Below are 22,194 nucleotides of genomic sequence, written 5' to 3'. Positions count from 1 at the left end.
GAGCATTCTTGACAGGCACCTGCGAGGACAGCATGAAGCTGACCAAGAGGTCCTTCGAAGCGTCCCCGTTGCATAGAAACGAAAACCGTTGGGGACATCATGCATCACCACAAACTTTAAACACCTGGATACCTAGATGAGCGTATGACATCAGTGAACGTTTCCTTGTAGTGAGCGAAAAAAATAATATGCGTGAGTCATTCAATGATATTCTGATGGGCAACCTCGGGTAACAAATGCTATCAACGCTAGCTAATTCAGTTAGCAGCGCTAGCCGTTGTGAGTTCACAGTTGCTCAGGCTGCACGGTAGCGGGTCTATTAGACACAAGAGACTTTAAAAACATAAGTGTAATACATGACCGCCGTTGTACTATTGTTGGTTTCAGCTAACATCCGTTTTGTCGACGAGAGGACCGACGAACGAAGTGAAATGAGCGATTTCAAGCCAAACCACACCATGTTGACCTCAGCTAACCGATGGCAAGCTAGCTAACACCATTTTAGTTGTCGAAAGCCCCTCGGATGCTAGCTCCCGTGGAGGCTTAAATCGTTTTTTCCCCCCAGGTATTTATTCATTTAGCTTGGCTAACGTTGACTGACACGATCAGCCTTGGCAAAGCGCTAGAAAGGTACAGAGAGAGAGAAAAATGGCTGGTGACGCTAATAGCATCCCTGAAATGGACCAAAAGAAGTATGATGCAGACGAGGAAGTCAAGATCATCTGTCTGGGAGACAGCGCAGTTGGTAAATCGAAGTGAGTACGAGCTGTAGCAAGCAAATGTCTCTTCTAGCTGTTGTGTTTCATGATGCCTTTTATTTTTCTCCAGTAGATTATCTGTTGTACTGTTTAATAACACATTCCTGTTGTATTCACATGGACCGTTTTGTGTGTCTCTCCCATAGGCTGATGGAGAGGTTCCTCATGGACGAATAGTATCCTTTGACAGCTTGTAGACATTTCAAATGAATCGTTCCTGTCAGTCATTTTGTTGTGGGATCACATCCTCCAGTAGCCATCACAGCCACTGTTAGCCCGTGAACATGCCGTTTAAGGTCAAGCTGGCATATCTTCAACAAAGCAGACAGACGAAGCAGTTAAGATCCTTAACTCTTTGTGCAGCCGTCCCCAGCAGTTGTCCACCTATGCTTTGACTCTCTACAAACACACGGCCACTGTAGGAAACAAGACAGTAGAAGTCGGTATGTGTTGTGCAGTTGATTTTGTTTTGCTGTGGGTGACCGCAGGCGATAGTGTAACCCAAGTTAATTAACCGAGGTGAAGTTAGTTTGAGGCTGGATGTTGGACAGACATTCACTCCGGAGACTCCCAGCGGTGTCTCTCACTCAGTTTCCGCCAGTGTTGGCAGCAGGAGGACGGTCAGCTCGCCTGGAGGCTGGAGGCTGACTTAGGGGCCATCAATAAACTACCCTATAGTTTGATTCACACAAAAGCAATGTTTCTTCATGCTGACTTGATGATATTAGTGAAAATTATGAAAAAAAATGAATAACACCAAACTGATTTCATGTAGCACATTTATTTTGATTGCTAATGTGTTATGTATTTATTTTGCAAAAATACTTTAATAAGAATGTCTCTTTTTTCCCCCCAATAGCTTCCATGTCAGGTGACCCAGTGACTCCAAACCAATGCCGAATTGTATGACTAAATAGGACAAATAAGACACACCAGTTTTGATTACATTTTACTGCTTCTTCAATTCTATTGCTAATAAACAATCGTATCCATTTTGTGCATCTCAGAACTGTTAAAACATGTTGTTCAGTTTGCTACAACCGCATTGCTGTGTTGGTGTGGCCTGTCGAGATAAAAACAAATTGTGATAACATTCTTTTTATAATCAGTAAAATTTAGAAGCAGTTAATTGTAATAAAAGACATGTCTTACTTTTGCCATTTAGTAATACAGCATTGGTTTTGAGTTACTGGGTCACATGACATGGAAGCTATTAAAAAAACATTGTCTTACAAAATTATTTTTGCAAAATAAATACATAACACATTAGCAATCAAAATAAATGTGCTACAGGAAATCAGTTTCTTATTGTTTTCTTTTTTAAATCACAATTTTCACTAATATCATCATGCCAGCATTAAGAAACGTTGTTGTGTAAATCAAACTATAGGGTCGTTTATTGATGGTCCTTAAGTCGGCCTCCAGCACAACCTGAGGTTCTGGGAGGTGAGCTAACTGTCAACACTGCGTTAAACCCAGTAAGAAACACCGCTGTCTCCCCAGAGTGAACATCTGTCCAATATCCACCCTAAGACAAACTTCACTGCGGTTGTTAATGAATCATTTGTAAAGATGAATCAGCGGGGATGGTGGTTTATTTTATTTCTGATTCACAGATTTCTGGGACACGGCTGGTCAGGAGAGATTTCAGAGCATGCACCCGTCATACTACCACAAAGCACATGCATGTATCATGGTAAGAAGCACTCGGTCTCAAGACAGATGCCTTCTACCCTAAGGGTGGATATTTGACCAAACTCCCCTGTCCCCCCCCTGTGATTTCTGCCTGTGCTTCACTTGCCTTGTTCCTTGCAGGGACGTGAACTTAAAATATATAGTAACACATTTCTTTTCTGTAGCTCAGTGGGTAGAGCTGGTTGACTGGTGATCAGAAGATCACTGGTTCGAATCCCGGCTCCCCAGGGCGGGACTGAGCTACATGTCAAAGTATCCTTGAGCAAGATACTGAACCCCAAAGTTGCTCCTGATGTGCAGTTGGCACCTTGTGTGAAGGCAGCCACTGCCATCAGTAAGGGTCCTGCGATGAACTGGCGACTCATCCAGGGTGAACCCTGGCCTACGCCCATAGATGAAACTGGATTTGGCCCCAGTAAGCCCCGCAACCCCTTAGGGGGGAAAAAGCGGCAACATCCCGCGACCCTCACGGATAAGCGGAAAAAGAAAACGGAACGGAACAGAACATTTCTTTTCTTGGTCTTTCGAAGATGGACTACCACTTTCCATGCACATAGATGTGAGGTGGAATACACAAAATATTAAATAAACAATGCGCTCTCAGGACACGGGCTGAGACAATCGAGGAGCTCACTGAAGAATGTGCTGCCTGTGAGATACCAAGTGTTTCAGCAAGACCCAGAAAACTGCAGTCATGTTTTGGAATTTAAGACGCAGATGGCGATCCTTGTCAGAAGACCGCCGGCGAGGTGTCACACTGTCGGCAAAGGCAGCTGAACTGTTTGTAAACTTCTTGTTCTTTGTCTTAGGTTTTTGATGTTCAGAGGAAGATCACATACAAGAATCTGACCAACTGGTATAAGGAGCTGAGAGAATACAGGCCGGAGATACCCTGCTGCGTGGTTGCTAACAAAATTGATGGTGAGTCTGCCGCTGACGCTGAACACGAAACAAGAAATATTCCGTTCTTACGATTAGATTTGTTTGCACACAGTTTCATATTTCTGCCACCATTTAAATAATTCATTGTTTTACCAATTAAATCGACTTCCAACCAGATCGATTATTACAGATATGTATGTGTGTGTTTGTTTGTCACATCTGCAGCTGATTTGAAGGTGACTCAGAGAAGCTTTAACTTTGGGAAGAAGCAAGGACTGCCTTTTTACTTTGTGTCAGCGGCGGATGGGACTAATGTCGTTAAGGTTTGATTATTATTTTTATAAAATGTTCCTGTTGTATTAAGGCCTACGATCCCTAAGATAATTTAAACTAAACTATGCATTTTGTTCAGTGCAAGAGAATAACAGTGCAGAAAACAAAGGATCAAATAAAGTCAGCATCATCTCATAAATTGTCCAGAACATTGAAGCTGCCCCCGTGTGTTGATAGTTCTGTCTGAAAACTGTCTCAACAGATGTTCAGAGAGATGATCAAGAGAGCCGTGGACTACAAACAAAACCCCAGCGACTTCATGGATGAAGTGATGCAAGAATTAGAGGTACATCTCTCTGAATACCAAAACACAGCCTGATCACTGATGGGCTCATCTTTTTAAGCTGGTGTAGCTTTGCACAACCCCAAGCTAAATGATCTTTCATGCTCTAAGACTTTCCATAATGGGTTTATAATCTGCCATTGTTGTTGTGTTTAATAGAAATGTTTCAAACACTTACTCCAAACCGGCATGATCCAAACCAGCGTATTCATGAACTCGAAGAGTATTTACTTTTTTAATGACTCTGTTGTTCATGTGGAACACTTTTGAAATGATTTCCCGTCTTTGTTGCTGGAATGAGTTGTCAAAGCGTTTTGGACTGAAGCCGTTGGTATTGATTACATTTATTTTGTTCCTTCTTGTAGAACTTTGACCTGGAGAAGAAGGAAGACAATTCAGAAGCGGATGAGGACGGATTGAAAGCAGAGAGTCCCGACCTGGACTGACCGATGTTTACAGATCCTCCAAACCCTCTTACAGTCTCATGGATAACTTCTCCTCCTCTGAGGTTGATGCTGTGAATAGATAATGCTTTTAGATGAAATGTCAGAGATCTCACTCTCTGTGATGGACACTATCATCAGGCACATTGTTATTATATAATGTCGGCGGTCTGCTTTGTAACTCCACCACTGGAGTTTGACAGACGTTCTTAAAGTCAGGTTTTCAGTCACTGCCCTCCATCAGTCCAGTGACATCGAGGAGGAAAATAAACCAGGTGGAATAAATAGGAACTGTGTTGTTTACCAGATTTGTTGGAGCATTATCATCCATACTTTAACATCTACTATAATAATATCTAAATATCTACTATAATAATAGTAGAAAATCCTACAGTGAGACTGAATGTTTGCTTATTTTTGTGTCTTGTGATAAGAATGTGAAGCATTGAAGAATAACTCACACTGAACAAAGAGAACGTGTGATTATGAACTGTGTTTGCTGCTGTTCTCGATGTGTGTGTGTAGTGTCATGTGCAGTGCCAGCGGGGAGCGGCATCTGTTGGCTGCTTTTCGTTTCATTCATTTTATGATGTAAAAGTCTGTTTTCAGCGTCTTTTTAAATGAAAATTTAATGTACCATGTAACCAATTTTTTATGATGTTTTTTTTTCTCAACTTGCTGTGATCTAGCAGTGATGTACTGAGTTGTAGTCCAATTCAGCAAGTTATAAGTCATGTATGAGAAGATCCGCTGTACTGAACTCTTGTGAAACGCTCAGCCAGCTGTGAACTTCATGATGGATTTGAGGTGGTTACATTCATCTGTGTTAGCATAAATGTTAAATGAAGAACGTCAGAAGTTCACGTTCAATCTAGGTCAAATTATTTCTGAATGATTGTAATACACAGAAATCATGTAAATATATATTGATATTCTATTTATATGTGACTTTTGTGGCATAAACTCACAATAAATCACACTGGAATGTAACCGTACTACTCAAACACTGAATTGGCAGGAACAAGACTTTGATGCAGTTCATGTTTTAATTATAAATTTATTACATAATATAACAAACATATATCTCTGTGGTGGAGATATCCTGGGCAACATCTCAGATCTTGCCTCAACCTTCACTGTCACCCTTACTCTGTTTGCATGAAGAACACTAGGTAGCTTCTGGTTATCGTTTTATTTCGACTTGGGCTTTCCTGTATTAAAATGGAGGAGGGTGGGGGATGGGTTTCTAATGCTATAAGCGCCCAGAAGTCACTGCCTGGGAGAGAAAGTCGTAGATGATTCGTCTGCTCGTTGGATGCCGAGAAGGGGAAGTTCACCCGTGAGACAAGGCTGAGGCGTTGCAGTGATACATCCACCATTCTAAACTTCACAGTGCAAACAAGGAGAAAACCAACAATGAAAGAAAAAACCCTTCGATGATAAGATCACTGGTTCTGGTAGGTGGCCAGAGCCCAGTGGGTTTTTAAAAAGGTTACACTGCTCCCCCTACGCTATGTAGATTGTGCTTTGTTGATTAGAAAATAAGACAAAGATAACCCTTCACTGAACTTATTTGACCTAATGATGTGTAAGTCTGTTACACGTTGCTTTGTAGCATCATTTTGCATCTGTGTTTGTGGTAAACTTACACAACCATCTGGACCAGGTATTCACTACAGCATGTTTGTTCTAACCAGGCCAGCCTGTGTGAGACTATACACGTTCACCTCTTTAGTGTTTGTATTTATATGGGAACAGTAGGCCAAGCTGCATAATAACCTTCATCACAGTAAAATCAAGCAATTGTGATACTTTGTCTCAAAATTTAAATAGAAATGTTAATGCAAAGCTCACAGGTAGATATACACAGGCTATATATATGTATATATATATATATGTGTGTGTGTGTATATATATATATACACACACACACATATGTATATATATATACATATATATATAGCCTGCATCTTTACAAAATAATAACAATGACTGCATTTCCACCTGTAGGAAATACAGAAGGATCTCACAACAAATGTCTGTAGTTCTCAAGATTTCCAGGAGATGGCACCATATTATTGAGTCTAACAGCTCAAGAATGCTGTAACTAAGATAGTCCTAAAGCAAAGACAAATATACAGTTAAAAGTTAAGTTATTTTTTGGCACATTTTTCCTTTGTGTTGTTTGTTCCTCACTGGATCACCTCATATAGCATATCCAAAACTCAGAAACTGAAGGTCTGAAAAAGGAAAAAGGAGTGCTGCCAGACAGAGTGGAGGGTAAGGAGCGCAGATGCCATCTGGGAATGGGAGTACAAAACAGTGACACTGTATAAGCCGTACCTACACAGTTACAAGGTGAGTCATAGTCGTCTTGCTTTATAAAATGTGACGATGGTTTCGTTCCATACCCTGTGGGACTCTCTCCTCTCTCTTCCTGTTTGTCTCTCCCTCTCCGGGCAGAGCAGTCCACTTTTTCCACGGCGTCACCCGATACAAAACCTAAAATGCAGAACAATGATCTGGAATAGAAGATGAATGTATGTGTGCATTTTTCTGTTTGTTTGTGTGTGTGTGTGTGTGTGTGTGTGTATGTCATTTCGTGTTTGTGTTTGTGTTTGTGTGTGTGTGACACAGCCACTGCCGGGAATCTCTGATGGTAATACAGTAAGGCTATAGTGGACTAACTCTAAAGATGTAACAATCAACCATACGCTCTCTCAGCCACATGTATTCTCACACAAAAATGCAAACAAACGAGCACTTGCACACATACGCACACAGTCACACACACACACGGTGAAGAGGAACAATCACAGAGAGATTCAGGGAATCCAGATGCACACATGCGCTTGGACGTTGGGTGGCTTTTATGTTAGCACCTTGTCACCTTGTTTTGTGCAAATCATCCCCTAGTTCATAGTTCAGAGTTCAAAAGTTCAAGAGTTCATAGAAAGAATAAAATCTGCTCACCTTTTTCACAGGTGGTTAACTATGCATATATGCCAAACATTCATATATAGATCTATATACTTTTTGTTTTTCAAAAATTTATATGAAATCTATCATATATACATTGCTTGTGATTTTAAAAAAAAAGCAAATATTTGTAATCTGTTCATTTTTACAAGTGTAAGTACGTTTAGAATGGACAGAATAGTATCTTTTTTTCTCTTTTTTTCTGTCACTCTAAAATTCAAATGAGTGAAAGTATCATTTAAGTATCATGTTCCACACGCTACAAAATCTACCCACAGTGTCCGAGGGTAACAAAATCAACAAAGAGAGAAGGAAAAAAAAGAAAAGAAAAAGAAAACAAAGAATAGAAACCAAAAAGTCCAAAATGAGTCTGAGGACATACTGTAACAACTGGAGTCAGAAGTAAAATAAATCAGTGAGGTCACAGTGAGGCAGTGAGTGCTATTCCTACAACCCAGATACAACGTTTTAGATTCACCACCCGCTTTTACAAACTCTTAGCAAAAAAAAAAGAACAAAAAAGAAAGAAGATGCACACAACTTCTCGCCAGGTGAAAGTGCCTTGGCGTTCCGACTGGATGCTGCTGATGTGCGGAGGTTTTTAGTGGTAATAGAGATTACCTGGACTCTTATTTGAGAAAAAGCTATGAATAAAATGCTTTTTTTTTTTGTTGCGTGAATAAAACTCACTGTTTCTCACTGCCAGCAGAAGCTACTCATGAGTACAATTGTAGATTTTGTATTGTTAAAGTAAAATTCAGTTGTGTTTAGTTTTTACAACCTGGGTCTTAATCTACGAGCTCTGGCTGCCACCGTTTATGATAATATTTTACTCACTAAGTAAACTGTAGAGATACAGCGACGTTGCAAAGACACAGCCAGGTTGTAAATTACTGAATTTTCTTTAAGACCTTACAGAGGCTTTCCCATCCCCACAACCTGATAAACTACACGCACATTTCCTGAAGTGGCATTTTAAGAGGGCACATCATTTATGCTTCGCTCATAAAAGCCCTTGTATGACAAATCTTTGTTGGTTATCGGCCAGGTAAAAAGTCTGGTCTGAGAAGCATCGTCAGGGGTCACAGGGATGGAAATTTTACTAGCCCTCTAGCATTTTTCAGACTGCGGTGGTATTAAATTGTCCTCATAGGTAAGAATTTTGATGGATGGTATTGAATCAACAGCCAACAACCTCTCCATGCTAGTGCCCCAAACTTCCATCCCTGAGTGATCTGCAGGCAAAAGATGAAGAGCCCCGTTTACCAATTAGCTGTCTCAGTACGCGGTCCTTACTGTGTGTCATCGTGGAAAGAGTCTGAACCACGTCAGTGAGGTCTGTAGCTGAAGCAGTAGGGATGGGTGTCAACTGGGGTCTCAGCCTCACATTATGGGATGCCCTTTAGTATGAAGGAAGACCGTAAGAAAATAAAAACAAACAACAAATTCTGTCCAACACGTGATGCAACTCGTCATGCTACGGTTCAAGAAAGGGTGACCATAAGGAAAGTTTTATACCTATGACAAAAATTTCATTTCCATATCTATATACGTCTTTTAATTTCAAATATATATATATATTGTATATATATATATAGTTGGTAGAAATGAGTAAACTATTGGTGGAATAAATTTTAAAGATTTCTCTCTGCCTTCTATACTAAAAACCAAAAACAGGCGCAGATTAGTTTATTATATTTCATCTTTGCAACATTGTCTTTTCTTCTGAAAGCTATATTTAGATACATATATATCATATTATATAATACCTATATATAATATTCCCTTTGGAAAACCAAAAAATTGATTATGAAAAAAGCCACGAGTGTTGGTTAAACATTCTCCAAATATAATAGATAGCACAGTCTGGGTACCAAGGCGGAGGGGTTTCTCCTGTGGTTTACTTTGTGGAGCTCCACCTCTGGGCTTTAAAGTCTTCGGTTTAAAAACAACAGCAGATATAGAGCAGACACACCGTTTCAGAGCTGTGTCAGCACTATGTCCATAGTCCTGTGTCCGTCGTTGTTGATCTCTGTATAAATATTTTGAAAGGCAACTGAGCTTTCTGTTTGGAAAGGAAAAGTTCTTCCTCCTCCTCCTTTACTCAAACTGCAAAAGGCTTCCAGAGGCCTAATAGATGGAGGGATAGAGGTAGAGAGGAGAGGAGGGAATAGTGAGAGAGACCATGTGGGTGTTACTAAGGGAACAACTGAAGCGTTCACAAATCTAATGTTTTAATTGGAGCTCATGCGATTCTCCCCGGCAAAGAAAGACCAAAGCCCATTTTGAAGTCCGATCTAATTGGCTGCAGGCAAGTAGGTGGGCTGACACTTAGGGCCGAGTCGAGGGGGATGAATGTATTGACTCCTCCTCTTCAGTGCAGTGCCAAGTGCAGGGTAACAATGCAGAACGGGAACGCGATGTGTCGCTAAGGACAACAGGTAAACATTTGTGATGCCGAACATAAAAAGCAGCCAGAGTAAAAGAGGAGCGGTTCCTGTCTCTTCTCTTTCATCAACTCCATGTCTTGCCTGTTCTTTATCTCTCTACCCATCTGTTGCTGTGTCTCAGGGCAGGGGTCAGCTCTCTAGCAGCAGTTTTAGTGCTCGTTCAATGTTCATGCGGTGTCCGACTCGCGTCACTCCCAGCTCTGCAAAGTCATCCTTGGTTAGAGCTGGGAGGTGGGAGCCTTCGATCTCATGTTCCTGAAACCCTGCTCGGTGCTCACCCAGGTTGATGCTCTCCAGCCAGTCTCCGACGTCGTATTTATTCCAGAGGTGGAGGGGCTTCTGGTGGAAGGGCCGTAGGGCTAAAAGTGGTGACCCCAGCCCAGGGGAATGGGAAGGTGACGGTGACGGGGAGCGAGAGCGGGAACGGGCGCTGGAGCTCCTCATTACAAAGCGGACCTCTTTAGGCTCCTGGGGTAGGCTGAGGCTGGAGGATTTGAGGATGGTTTGTGGTGGTGTAGTTGGCGAGGTCGGTAGGCCGTAGCTTGAGAATCGTCCGAGAGGGTCGCCCCGATCAGGTGAGCCTGAACCTGGGCTTTGGGTGCGTCGGGTGACGGGGTAACGGCTGCCAGGGCGGATTGTGAATGTAGTGCCATAACTTCTCTGAGAAATGGTGTGGAGCTCGCCTAGGCTGCTGAAAAGTCTGGTGGAGACAGAGAGAGGGTTTCAAGAGTGTTAACAGACGACATGAAGGTGAAAAGAGAGAAAATAAAGAGGAGGAAAGGAAGAACAAGCTTTGGGTTAACAGTATGTATAAAAGTTTTTTTTAGTGTAGGCTAGAGGTTAATGACTGTTAGACAGAGCAAGCTCGTCTCACATCACAACACCATCAAAACGGCAAGATACTATTTTTTGAGATCCGCTTTGGATAACAGACTTTGCTATTCAATCATAAGACATAATGTACAACTAACTACACTATTTCATTTGAGGATAAGGTGACCCTACTTTTACCGACATCATACTACACCAATTTCTTTTGACCATTACTAAAAGTATTTTTGTTCCGATGAATTTAATGGAAAGCTACTTCCTGTTAAGAGCATACTGTGAGATTCCCTGAAGTGACTGTGACCCTCATACAGCATGAGGCTCAGAATTACAGTCGAATTTCAGTATCAAGCAGATTTAGTGCTTAACACTGAAACTGCAGATAACCTGTAGTAACCTAAAAGCACTGAAAGTCCTATTTTAAAGGAAACATATTATGCTATTTGTCCCTTATTGTGTCACATAGCTTTTTGTGCTTGGAAAAACCTCTGCAAAGTTACAAGTCCATATACCACGCCAAAGTAAGTGTTTGTCTCCTACACAAAACACTTCTCCTGAAATGTCTGACACTCCTTGTTTGTAGTTCCGCCTTTATTTCTGTAACTTATCTACATCTCTATGTAACACAGCACCACCTCCAGTTAGGTGACCTAGGTGAATGTCCCACCCACCTCAGTTTCTGCTGTTGTTTTATAAAGATGTGAACAGTACAAGCAAGTAGGACAGCTTTCACTGGATGTTGTAACAAAGGACCACAGCATTTCAACATTTCTCAGTGGGAAACTGATAGATCTAACGTGACCACAAACACTAGAAAGTCAAGAGCTTAGCATGAGAGCTGCTCTGTTGTCTGCATGAATCAACACAAAAGTCCACATCTATGGATTAACTTTATTTTGGATGGAAACGTGACAGGAGTGTCCCTACATGGACTGCAAAACAATTGTAAAGTCTGTGGCTTTTACTAGCATACTGCTCTGGTAACTTCACAAGCTCAAGGACGTCTGAATTTTACCATGGATCACATTAACAAGGAGCTAAAAAAAGACTTTCAGACAAAAGGAGAATAGAGGTGGTGCACCACTGGACAGTATGAGAACACTGAAGCACGTGAACCTAAAATCGTAGATACAGAAATATATGAACCTGAAAATGAGCATAATATGTCTCCTTTAATATGAAACAACCAGAGTACAAACACGCACACATTTACCCACATGTATACACAGAGGGCAGACCTTCAGTAAGAATACAAATTCTGTATTTGGTTTTCAGCTTTCCTTTGCAGAGTACCTATACATTTCTTTCCTTTTTATGACGAAGAATTATAATGTATAGAGAATACAATGGTGACATTTATCATGTCTTTAAACCGCCGTTAAAGGCTTGACGTTTACAGTTGAGCTCATTTTAACTACGTCATACTCCGTTGGGTAGTTTAATCTACAGCTTTTAGCTTGGTGACCATGCATTCTACAGCTTATCCCACAAGAGTTCAAATAGTTTATTTAGCTTAAGATGTGAAATACATTATCTCAACATATAAAGGAACACTTGATCCTCCAGTTTATCAGGACATTTCTAAATCCACATATTTGGAGATATGTGGTTTTACTGAAAAGAAAGATATGAGAAGTTGTAATCTGAAATGTAATTTGTACTTTGTTCCATTTTACCACCCCCTAATTCACCATTTTATTAAGATTTAAAGGACACCTATTATGCTTTACTTTCTTTCCTTTCCTTCTGTGTTTTATATCTGGTCTTGTGTATGTAAAAGTTTTTGAAAGTTAAAAAGGTCAAGGTCCGCACCAACAGTAGCTCCTCTGTGAGTCACATACATTTGCATAATTTATGCCTCAAGGCCAGTTTGGAATGGAAAAATTTGGCACAGCTGCACTGCTGTTGTTAGGGATGCTGGGTCTGGCATGTGTGAGCTGACCAATCAGAGGACAGTGGGTATTCAGGAGGGGCCTTAAAGAGACAGGAGCTAAAACAGAGCACTTCAGACAAGAGGGGGAATACAGAACTGCAGAACTGGACAGTATGAGAAAACTGTTTTTTTCTTTTTTATAAGCATGAAGCATGTAAACCATTTCTAATGAGCATAATATGTCTGCTTTAATATTAAATTACCTCTGAGTTGCAGCTTACACTGAATTCAACACAGTAAGTCTACCATTCAGAAACAACAACCAACCCAATCTTACCAACAACAGTCACTCCAGTTTTATTTCCCAGGTACAAAAGCTGCTGGTTTACCTACTCCTCCCCCCCCCCCCCCCCCCCCCCCCTTTTTTTTTTTTTTTTTTTTTGTACATCTGACCCTCTTGTAAATAATAGAGGCATAACATGAAATTGTGAAACAGTCTAAATGTGTCTGCTGAGCCATTAGTACACTACATATCTAGTGAAGGATAAGATGGTCAGAAAGGAGAAGAGGGATGGATAAGAGGGTTATGGCTACATGAGAGCTTGATCTAGCTTGGTGCAAGCAGGGAGAAGCAGAAAGAAGAGGCCTAAATGTGGTGAAGTGTTATACTCATGCATGTAAGTGAGTGTCTTATGTACAGGTGTGGCACATGTTTTCTTTCTACTGTGTTTGACTACATTGATGTGGGTGAGATTAGTACTAAAGAGTGTAATGGGAACAAAAGGAAGCTAGGCAGCACACAGGCTGAAAAAATGATCAGACTACAGGGAGCCGACGGATATGAGATGAGCTCCATGCGCACTTACACAGTCGTCCTGCCCTCCTGGGCGCACAGTCAGTTCTAGACCAATCAGATCAGAGCAGCAGGGCGGAGCATGCAAGGTGAGCAGAGAGAGAGCAATGGGAGAGAATGTTAGCATCACTCCATGAGACGCAGCCTGCCGACCAGACTCATACTCTGCTTCAGCCAACTCTGCTGTCTTTGACATGTGTGTGACTGTGAGTACATGTGTGGGACCATGTGTTTATGTGTATGTGTGTGTTTGTGTTGGTGGTATTGATGTATGGGCATGACAAAGACAGCAGAGCAGGCTTCAGCACTGGAAGGTCTGACCAGTGGGCTTCATGAGAGAGAAATGAGCACACTATTCACATATCAAACACTGCACGAACAAAGAAAAACCAACAAACAAATAAATGAACAAATAAAAGGCAGGCACATGTTCCTTGACTTTTGAGGCTGCTCTGGAACTTATTTTTAATGATGTCGACTAAAATAAATATTTCTTTTTTTGCAGACATACGTGTATGTATATTTTTGGCTGGTAGTAGTTGTAGCAGACACATACATGTTTATAAAGAAATATAAATTGCAAAATGTTCTGTTCTGTTTTAGTGTGGTTTAAGAAACCTACAGTGTCCAATATGCAAGTCAGTCAAGGACCATGGCCATCTTTAACACAATCACTGAAAAACAAAAACAAAGTTATGCAAATTACATAAACAGAGAAGAACAGAAAACCAAAGAGCACAACTGAAATAAAACAAGAACCACGGGTGTCTAAATCACCTAAAGCTATGACACACAGCATGTGAACGAAGTGGATACAAGAGAAACAAAATACAGCAGCTTGTGTGGTTTTTGAAGGGGTTTAAATGGGGCACACAGTGGATGGTGGGTAAGTGATGGAGTCACATTACAATTAAGGGTGCTGGGATGCCTATGCTTTATGTGAAATGCTCCAGTAGGTGAGGAGAAACAGATGCAGAAGCAGAGGAAGAGAGACAGAGGGAGAGAGAGGGAGAGAGAGAGAAATAATGGTGTGCATGATCATCTTTGTCACAGCCAAGGGCAATCAACTGCCAAGATGGAAACGGTGGGCATGATTTTGGTTGCATCTTAGGAAGGGAATGAGCCCCATCAGGAGTGAGTAATACATGATATGTTGTATTTGATATCATGGTCACCTTGTCCATCCAGGTATCATGATGCTGTTGAGGTTACAGATCAATGATTGATGGCTGAATTTGGCTCGATGTCACATGGTGACTTCATATTGAATTTTTTGGTCACCAGGGCAATGTATTGTCTTAAGCAACAGGAATGAATGAGCTTTTCAACCCAAACTATTTTGGTAACGGATTACTAATAATAGTACAACACTGGTAAAAGGATGGGACTGCAAAACATGCTCATGAGGCTTTTACAATACAGAAAAGATTATGCTTACACAATTCCTGCATCCAAGATGTCCGAAGCAACAACAAGAAGTAGCAGCAGACTTCTGTTGACACCAAACTACACTGGTCACTCCCATGCAGAGGACAACAGGTATGGTTACAAAATTCTGCCTTAAAGGCCAATAACTACTAGCCCTATGCTGATCAGTTCTAGAGAGACTTTGCATTCTTTTTCCAATATAGCTATGAAGCTAATTTAGTTGACAGCCAGATGGAAACTGCCTGTAAATGTGAAGCACTTTGGTTTAAGCTGTGTGGAGTCTATTCTTACATTTTCTCAATCTTACATTGTCTATTTGTGAAGTTCAACTCCTCTTAGTCAGCAGTAAAGTACAGCAAACATGAAAGGTATTTATTTTTTACACCCTCCTTATTCACATGAAAAGAAATGAGGATGAGAGAGGAGGAAAGTTGAGGAACAAGGCTATAAAAACCAACTGCATCTGGAGAGAGCCTACAAACGACTTTGAAGCTCTTTGAAAGCTACATTCTGATGAATTACTGAACATGAATGACTCTCCCTAACAGAAAATTAAAATTAACATCAATTAGTGTCAATTTCATGGCTGATTAAAATTACAATGGACAACCAAAGTATGACTGAATTTGTTCTTCAAATGTCAGATGTTAATTTCCAACCTGCCAAGCTATAAAAACACAACCTGTGGAAAAACTCTAATCCAAAACCTGAGTAGATAAAAGGAGAAGACACCTTCATTCATTTGACAGTTACTCGATACGGCACCTCAGAACTTTTGACAAGGTAGGGACCTTGTCTTATCACTACAATTGATACTAATGGCAAGATCATGAGGGGATGGTTTTAACATGACACACCATTATAGTTCAGTTATGTTCAAATGCTTTTTAAAATACATCCTTAAATCTTTGAGGTTATCACTGATATTTCAGCAGGATGGGGGACGGCGATAAGAAAGAAAGCAACAGTTTCTGGTCTTATCAAATTCATATCAGCGATGGCTGCAAAGAGCTGTGGATGTAAGGATGTATTATGCATTATTTGAACAAGGACTCTGGGAAAAGCTCAAGAAAAAGTTGGAAGGGAAGCTACTAGCGGGGGTCATAGGTTTGAGCCCAAAGGTGAGAGTGTGTGTGACATGAGGAGAGGCTTTAAGAAGTGCATGCCTCCAAGCCCTGTTACCTTGTTTGCACCAACAGTTAGTCCACCTCACACACACACACACACACACACACACACACACACACACACACACACACACACACACACACACAAACTGTGTAACACTAACGTATTGACTAGTACTGTCTATTTCCTTAAACCCAGTACTACAACCAAATATTTTATATTCTTTTTTTAGAGGAGATTTATTCTGAAAGTGAGAAATCAGGTGATGCAAACAAGGTAACATAATATTTAAAAGAAAATACATGAAACAAAATGTATAAAAGGGTTGTTCCCTCTAAATAGGATTAGTTGAAAGGGTTGTTAGGGGAAAAAATATATTGAAAAAAAAACTTAAGTTTACCCTAGGGGCTATAACCTTAAGGTTTACTCTCTTCGGTGTCCTCATATCTGCAGAAATATAAAGGACTTCAGTGTTGTTTCAGGTATGGTGTGAAAAATAAGAAACCCACAGATAATAGTCGAAAAACAGTGCTGCTTCACATTACCGTGGTGTCACTGTGTGAGAATCAAGTCTGATTAATCCTCTTTCTACACTGACGGTCTAACATCGTGTACCATCAATAAAGAGGAATTGCACAAAAGTTGTAACAATGTTATCATACTATATCAGGGAAGCTAATGCTAGCAATACTAGTGACTTTAGCTATCAATATCACTTACCATCACAGTGGACTGGCTTAAATATGTATTTATTTGCATATTTTTAAAATATGAGTAAAACCACATCGTGCACAGAAATAAAACTTAAAGCTGCTGTCTTTGACTCAGCCTCTCTTTCTAGAGAAATGCTACCAGATTACAAATTCCTAATCATTGTTTGTAATATATTTTTGATGTAATAATAAGTGCGAGCCTCTGTGTTTGCAATCTCTCTACCAGTGGGCTTGCCATTTGCAAGAACCAAGAGGGATTATCCCTTGTAGACATAAAAAAGTATTTCAATAGTGAGTAATATAAAATGATGATTAACAAGAGAGAATAATTAAACTCTATCAAGTTTAAAAACCTTTATCAATTTAAGACCCTTCTCTCTAAGGCTGTGCACTGGAATTGCCTCAGTTTATTTGCTCAGATGTCTTAGATGAGTAAAGATATAAATTAGACTGGAAATCATTACTTTCTTATTTAGCCATTTGCTCTGTCACAGAGTGTTAAATACAGTTCTGTAGTACATTTTACTAGGTTTTCTCTTACCTGGCACCTGCCACAGGTGACTTCCTGCCAGGGTCAAGTGATGCTCCCAGTGGTTCCTCTCCCAACGACCTTGTGTCTTTATTTAGCTGCTGTAGTCGGGAGCTGAGCTCCCCCATAACAGATGGTTTTGCTCCCTCATCTGCACCCAGCCCCAGTCCCAGCCCACCAAGATTGCCCAAACTCCCAATACCTAGCCCCACCCCTGGCCCACGAGGCTCCACTGGGTCCCCCCACAGCTTGGACCTGCGCTGGAAGAGGTAGCGCGGCTTGGTGGGGGCTAGTCCAGTCACTGAGGCTGAACCACCTGGGGGCAGCCCAGCACCCCCAGCTGCAGCAGCAGCCAGGGCAGCAGCCTGTTGCTGTGATAGCAGCTCGCTGTCAGAGCTCTGCTTCAGCAGAGGGTCCCTGAAGGTGACGGGGCCTTTACTGCCTCCTATCTGGGACTTGAGTCTGGGCTTGGGAGGCACTGGCGGCTTGTCGAGCACAAAAGTCTGCCCGTCGGCATAGGAGGTGTGCGTGGTATGTGTGTCGGCAGGCTCGCCGCTTTCTGAGGACAACGTGGACATGCTGGAAACCGTGGAGACGGTGCTGGTGGTTTCAAGATGGTGGTCTCGCTCTCTCTCACTTGAGCTGCGTGTGTCAGCCTCCTCCACGCCTGAGTCAGCCGCAGAGCCAGACTCGCCCACTGGTGGGGGCTCCAGAGGATCAGAGGGCTTCCCTGAGACAGCTGCTGCACTGGGTGGAGGTGGGGGCTGGGGAGGCTGAGGCTGCGTGGGGGTCACAGTTGGGGTTTTTGGGGCTAAGGGAGTGTGTGGTATTGGTGTTGTAGGAGTGGTGGGAGAGGAGGCAGGTTTAGTTGAGGACACTGGCGTCCCCTGTGCCTGTGCCAGCAGCCCATTAGCAAACTCATCTGGTGGTGGAACAACTCCGATCTTGCGTAGTTCCTCTCTTGTTTCCTCGTCACTGGAAGTCAACATTGCAGGGGGCAGGGTTACTGTGTACGGATCAACATCCTCCTCTGAGCTTCCCTGAGCCAGGCTTTTCTCTTGGGCTGGACTTGCAGGATGCTGAGTTTGAGGTTGGGCCTGGGGCTGGGAGGTTGTGGGACTGGGGGATTTAGCCCGTGGACTTGGAGATTTGCTGGGCTCCGTGGACTTTGGGGCAGGTGCCTGTTCTAGTTCTGAACCCACCCCGACAGCCTGGCCATTACTGGTAGCATGGACCATGATAAGACCTGCTGTCTTCTGCTGCGACGTATCCATAATACTGATCAACATACTTTTTTTATCCTCCAGTCTCTTCTCCTCCTTCCTTTCCTCTACTCTGGCCTCCATCTCCTGTCGGAATGATACAGGTGATGGTGATGTGGCCCACTGTGGTTTTGTGGGCTGGGGAACTAAAATTGATGCCAGGGAGGATCCAACTCCGTGCCCCACTGCCTTGGCGCTTTTAGGCGAAAAAGGAGGAGGTGTGGATGCCCCTTCCCCATGTGGAGACTCTTTGGTCTGAGGGTCAATGAACATTACGCCCTGGCCTATCCGCTCCTGTTTAGTCCTAGGCTCTGGGCTGCTAGTAGGGGACTGGCTCTGGGAGGTCAGTGCCCTCTCCCTTGCGGCCAGCGCAAGAGCCAGTGGAGAGTTGGGGTCAAGGGGCTTTCCTGTGAGTGGATGGATAAAGGTGGTCCCACTGGGTGAGGGGCTCAGGGCCAAGGCAGGGGGGGGCAGCTGTCCCAGCTCTCGGGTGAGCATCCGTTCATCGATGGAGTGAGACTGAGTCAGAGACGGGGCGTCAGAGCTGGTGGTGGACGCCCCCTCCATGGTCCCAACAGAAAGGAAGACAGTGGATTTCCTCCGTTCTTCTAGGCGACGCTCCCGATCTTTCACTGCTCCAGCAATTGCAGCAGCGAAGGGGCCCTTACCCTGAAACATCATTTCTCCCTGGGCACGCAAACGTTCTCGCTCAGCCATCAGCTGCTGCTGGTAGTAGTCTGCACGGCTGGTGTGTGTGTGCCCATGGGCGTGTGGGTGTCGTCCTGAGGGTGAGCTCTCTCGGGAGTGGGCAGCAGCTAAGGCTATACTAGCTTTTTCTTGTGCATCTTCCACCTGCATTAAGACAAAGAAATTATCAACCAAATGTGTCAAAATAAAATGGACAGTAGCCCAGAAGACCATTCTCAACATGCAGCCTACCTGTAGTTGTTTCACCAGGGGACTCTTCTTCCTCTGGGGCTTGGTGGGCGTGTATAGTCCAATGCTAAATTGACCCACATTAGCATAAGGGTTGTCAATAACCCGACCCTTCCTTTTAATTCGCTCAGGTGGAGTAGCAGCAGAAGGACGCGGGATTTCTGTAGGTTCTACAGGTAGATGGGAGGAGTCCTGGAGAATGATCATGGAGCGAGCTTTCTTCTGTCTCTCGATCTGCGTGGCCTGCCGCTGAGCGGCCTCATAAGGCAAATCCAAGGAAGAGGGCTTGAAGCTAGAGCGTCCTCCGGGCTCATGGCCCTGACTCTGGGTCCTAGAAGGGGGAGGAGGGGGGCAGAAGGCTGGGGGAGGACCAGTGTCTAGGTAGTAGGGAGGAGGAGGAGGTGCCATTTGAGGAGGCGGAGGGATAGGATGGGGTTGTGAGTGGTCTCGGAGGCTGTCTGTCATAGAGGAACTGCGGGGAAATCTGTGCTCGCCTGCTAGGGCAGACAGCCGATCCTCCTCAGTGGCACCTGATGAGGAAGAGGAGAGCACAGATCATCTGGTGACAGGGAGTAAGCTCATGAAAAAGGACCATTTTAAAGCAGCCTAGCAGGTACTCAGCTGCTTCATGAAAAATACACTATAATGCATCCATCTGTATATCTGTTAACTCACACAGTTAATAATGTATCAGGTGTCTTAAGGGCAGCTGTGCAATATTTAAATAAAACCTGTAACTTTAACTATTTTTGAGTAATTTAACAATTATTTCAATAGTCATTTAATGGGTGTGTTTTATACAGGAGACGTGTTTAATAATAAAGACTATGAATAATTTATGCGTGTATCTACTTTTTAATTAGGTTCTGTACTTGCACATCTGCTCTGCAAATCTGTTTCTGGGAATATCCAATGAGCACATTTGCACATTCTGAACATGTAATACATTGTCAGTATGTATTAGTATGTAACTGTATGTATGTAAATTTACTATGTAATTGTTTTGTTAAAGGTCCCATATTGTAGAAAGTTTAGAGATGTAGAAAGAGAATTCTGTGTCTAGGCTTTAAATGAGCCCTTAGAAGGCGGTGATGTCACAACTATACATTCACTGCCCTCAGTAAAGCCATCAGCCTGGCTGTGGTTGTAAAAACAGGGTAGAGTTGATACAGAATCCCAGGTTTCTTGAACAATTAGTCAGATTGTACAACAAACAAAACAATGAAATGTCTTGAAAGCTTATGTCTTAAAGTCACATGCATGCTCTGAAATGTTTTTGCCATGCAGCAGTTAAAATTGCACAAGCGCTGCACAAAACTCAGAACAGTGATGCCAAGCCAAAGTAACCTGAACCAGAGACAATATTATGCTGCCTGCTTAACCTCTGTCGAAATCGTCTGACTTGGATGATGATCAAAAACTAGCAAGCTGACAACTGAAACATCCAAACATGAACCAAGTGAGACAACGCAAGACATATACCTTAACAAGCCAGATAATATGACTCATTATTCAACAGGAACAAGTCCAGTTCTGCGTCTATCTAAAGTCTTTTACTTAGCTAAGCTGTCGCCAACAACTAAAAGCCAATCTGAAATGTACTCTTGTCTCTTGCTCAGTCACTGTGTCTTTCTCTGTTCTTAGCTTCTTCCATCAGTGTCCTCTTAGGTCTCTTCGCCTCTATCATGATGTCCGTAGAGGCTGCTGAGCCTGGTCCACTGCCCGCTCACCCAGCTCTGGTTCAACTGAGCATTTCCACCCCTGAGCAGTAAACCTCCTCCTCCAAGCAGTTCAAAAGTGCTGGTATAGTTGTCTAACACCAACACTCCCTGTACTCCAAGCAGAGACAGCTTCCAGAGCTAACATGTAGCTACAGTGTGCACTAGTTACCGATTGCTTCCAGGAAACAGCAGCCGGAGGATAGTATTTTCTCCACGGAATATGATCCAGATTCACTGACAGCTAGTGCTGTGTGTGTGATGTACTAACGTAAAGCGTTACGCATGCCACCTGCTCACTGCATAGCGCAGAAACAAGCAAAATAGAGGGGTGAAGTGATTGAGACAGGGACTAGTCACCCAGTTACAAGACACTAACAATAAATTGGACTTTGAAGCTGTTATTTTAAGGTAAATAGTTGCGTAACGTTTCTTCAAAGAGACACTAAAACGGAGCATTCAGACAGAGAGTGAATAGAGGTGCTGCAGCAATGGACAGTATGAGAAACATGTTTGTTGGAGGTTAAAGCACGTAAACATTATCTAGTAGTCACCCAAATTGATGAACCTGAACATGAGCCTAATATGGGACCTTTAAATGTTTGAAATGGCAAATCAGTTCTTGCCAATAGGAACTTGAGCTTCATCCTCAGTATTTTACATTTGTTGCATTGCTCTTTAGATGCTACTCTTTGTGGGGGTTGTAATGGCATTACTTCCTTCCTCTCCACATGTCATTATATGACCTATAAGCAAACTGTACATAAATACACTATCATTCACCTGATTTGAATATGTACAGGATGGGTGATTGTTTTACCAAAAGACTTGGTCCTGGACATCCCCTTTGGTAGTGGTATGTGACCTCTCTCAATGCCTGGGTGAAGACCTCCATGTAGAGTCATTCCTTGTCTCTCAAATAGTGACTGCAGCAGAACAAAACAAAGAAAAGTTTCAAACTGTAATACCAAGAACGAAGCAGCACAAAGCAGTGCATGCTTACATGTGAGCAGTGGTGGTACTGCTGTGTTGTCCAGGTGTTTCTGAGTATGTTGTGATAGACTGAGTTGAATGCATGCCAACAGAGAGGCATATGCAATCCG

At 42.5% G+C, this 22,194-nt stretch overlaps 2 protein-coding genes across 16 annotated transcripts in view; one reads left to right on the top strand and one right to left on the bottom strand.

Annotated features, from left to right (window-relative positions):
- Window positions 1-27: 27 nt before the first annotated feature.
- Window positions 28-5,398, top strand: rabl2 (RAB, member of RAS oncogene family-like 2). Of its 2 annotated transcripts, none has more exons than XM_030426995.1 (9): window positions 28-192; window positions 388-755; window positions 905-934; window positions 1,122-1,201; window positions 2,375-2,454; window positions 3,263-3,374; window positions 3,561-3,658; window positions 3,871-3,954; window positions 4,317-5,398. In XM_030426995.1, the coding sequence occupies exons 2-9, from the start codon at window positions 649-651 to the stop codon at window positions 4,395-4,397; spliced, it is 672 nt and encodes a 223-aa protein (XP_030282855.1). In that variant the 5' UTR covers window positions 28-192; window positions 388-648; the 3' UTR covers window positions 4,398-5,398. The 2 variants fall into 2 exon arrangements, with proteins under 2 accessions (XP_030282855.1, XP_030282854.1); XM_030426994.1 differs by having other exon boundaries at window positions 28-481; window positions 566-755.
- A 28-nt stretch (window positions 5,399-5,426) lies between these two features.
- shank3a (SH3 and multiple ankyrin repeat domains 3a) overlaps window positions 5,427-22,194 on the bottom strand; it is a 181,015-nt gene continuing 164,247 nt past the window's right edge. For 7 of the 14 annotated variants that reach the window (XM_030426982.1, XM_030426983.1, XM_030426984.1 and 4 more), the window contains 4 exons: window positions 21,912-22,017; window positions 19,377-19,903; window positions 17,188-19,289; window positions 5,427-10,523 (listed from right to left, as the gene is read on the bottom strand). In XM_030426982.1, the coding sequence (XP_030282842.1) occupies window positions 9,953-10,523; window positions 17,188-19,289; window positions 19,377-19,903; window positions 21,912-22,017 (3,306 nt within the window). In that variant the 3' untranslated portion in view covers window positions 5,427-9,952. The other 7 variants (XR_003984993.1, XM_030426987.1, XR_003984991.1 and 4 more) reach the window with 7 other exon arrangements.

This window comes from Sparus aurata, chromosome 8, assembly GCF_900880675.1.
Source record: "Sparus aurata chromosome 8, fSpaAur1.1, whole genome shotgun sequence".
NCBI classification, from domain to species: domain Eukaryota; kingdom Metazoa; phylum Chordata; class Actinopteri; order Spariformes; family Sparidae; genus Sparus; species Sparus aurata.
This window is presented reverse-complemented; position numbering and strand designations above follow the sequence as displayed.

Excerpts from the sequence above, each read along its gene's own strand:
- rabl2 (XM_030426995.1), top strand. The coding sequence starts at position 649 with ATGGCTGGTGACGCTAATAGCATCCCTGAAATGGACCAAAAGAAGTAT. Across the intron at positions 756-904 it reads AGCGCAGTTGGTAAATCGAA|GCTGATGGAGAGGTTCCTCA; the intron begins GTGAGTACGAGC and ends TCTCTCCCATAG. Across the intron at positions 1,202-2,374 it reads AAACAAGACAGTAGAAGTCG|ATTTCTGGGACACGGCTGGT; the intron begins GTATGTGTTGTG and ends TCTGATTCACAG.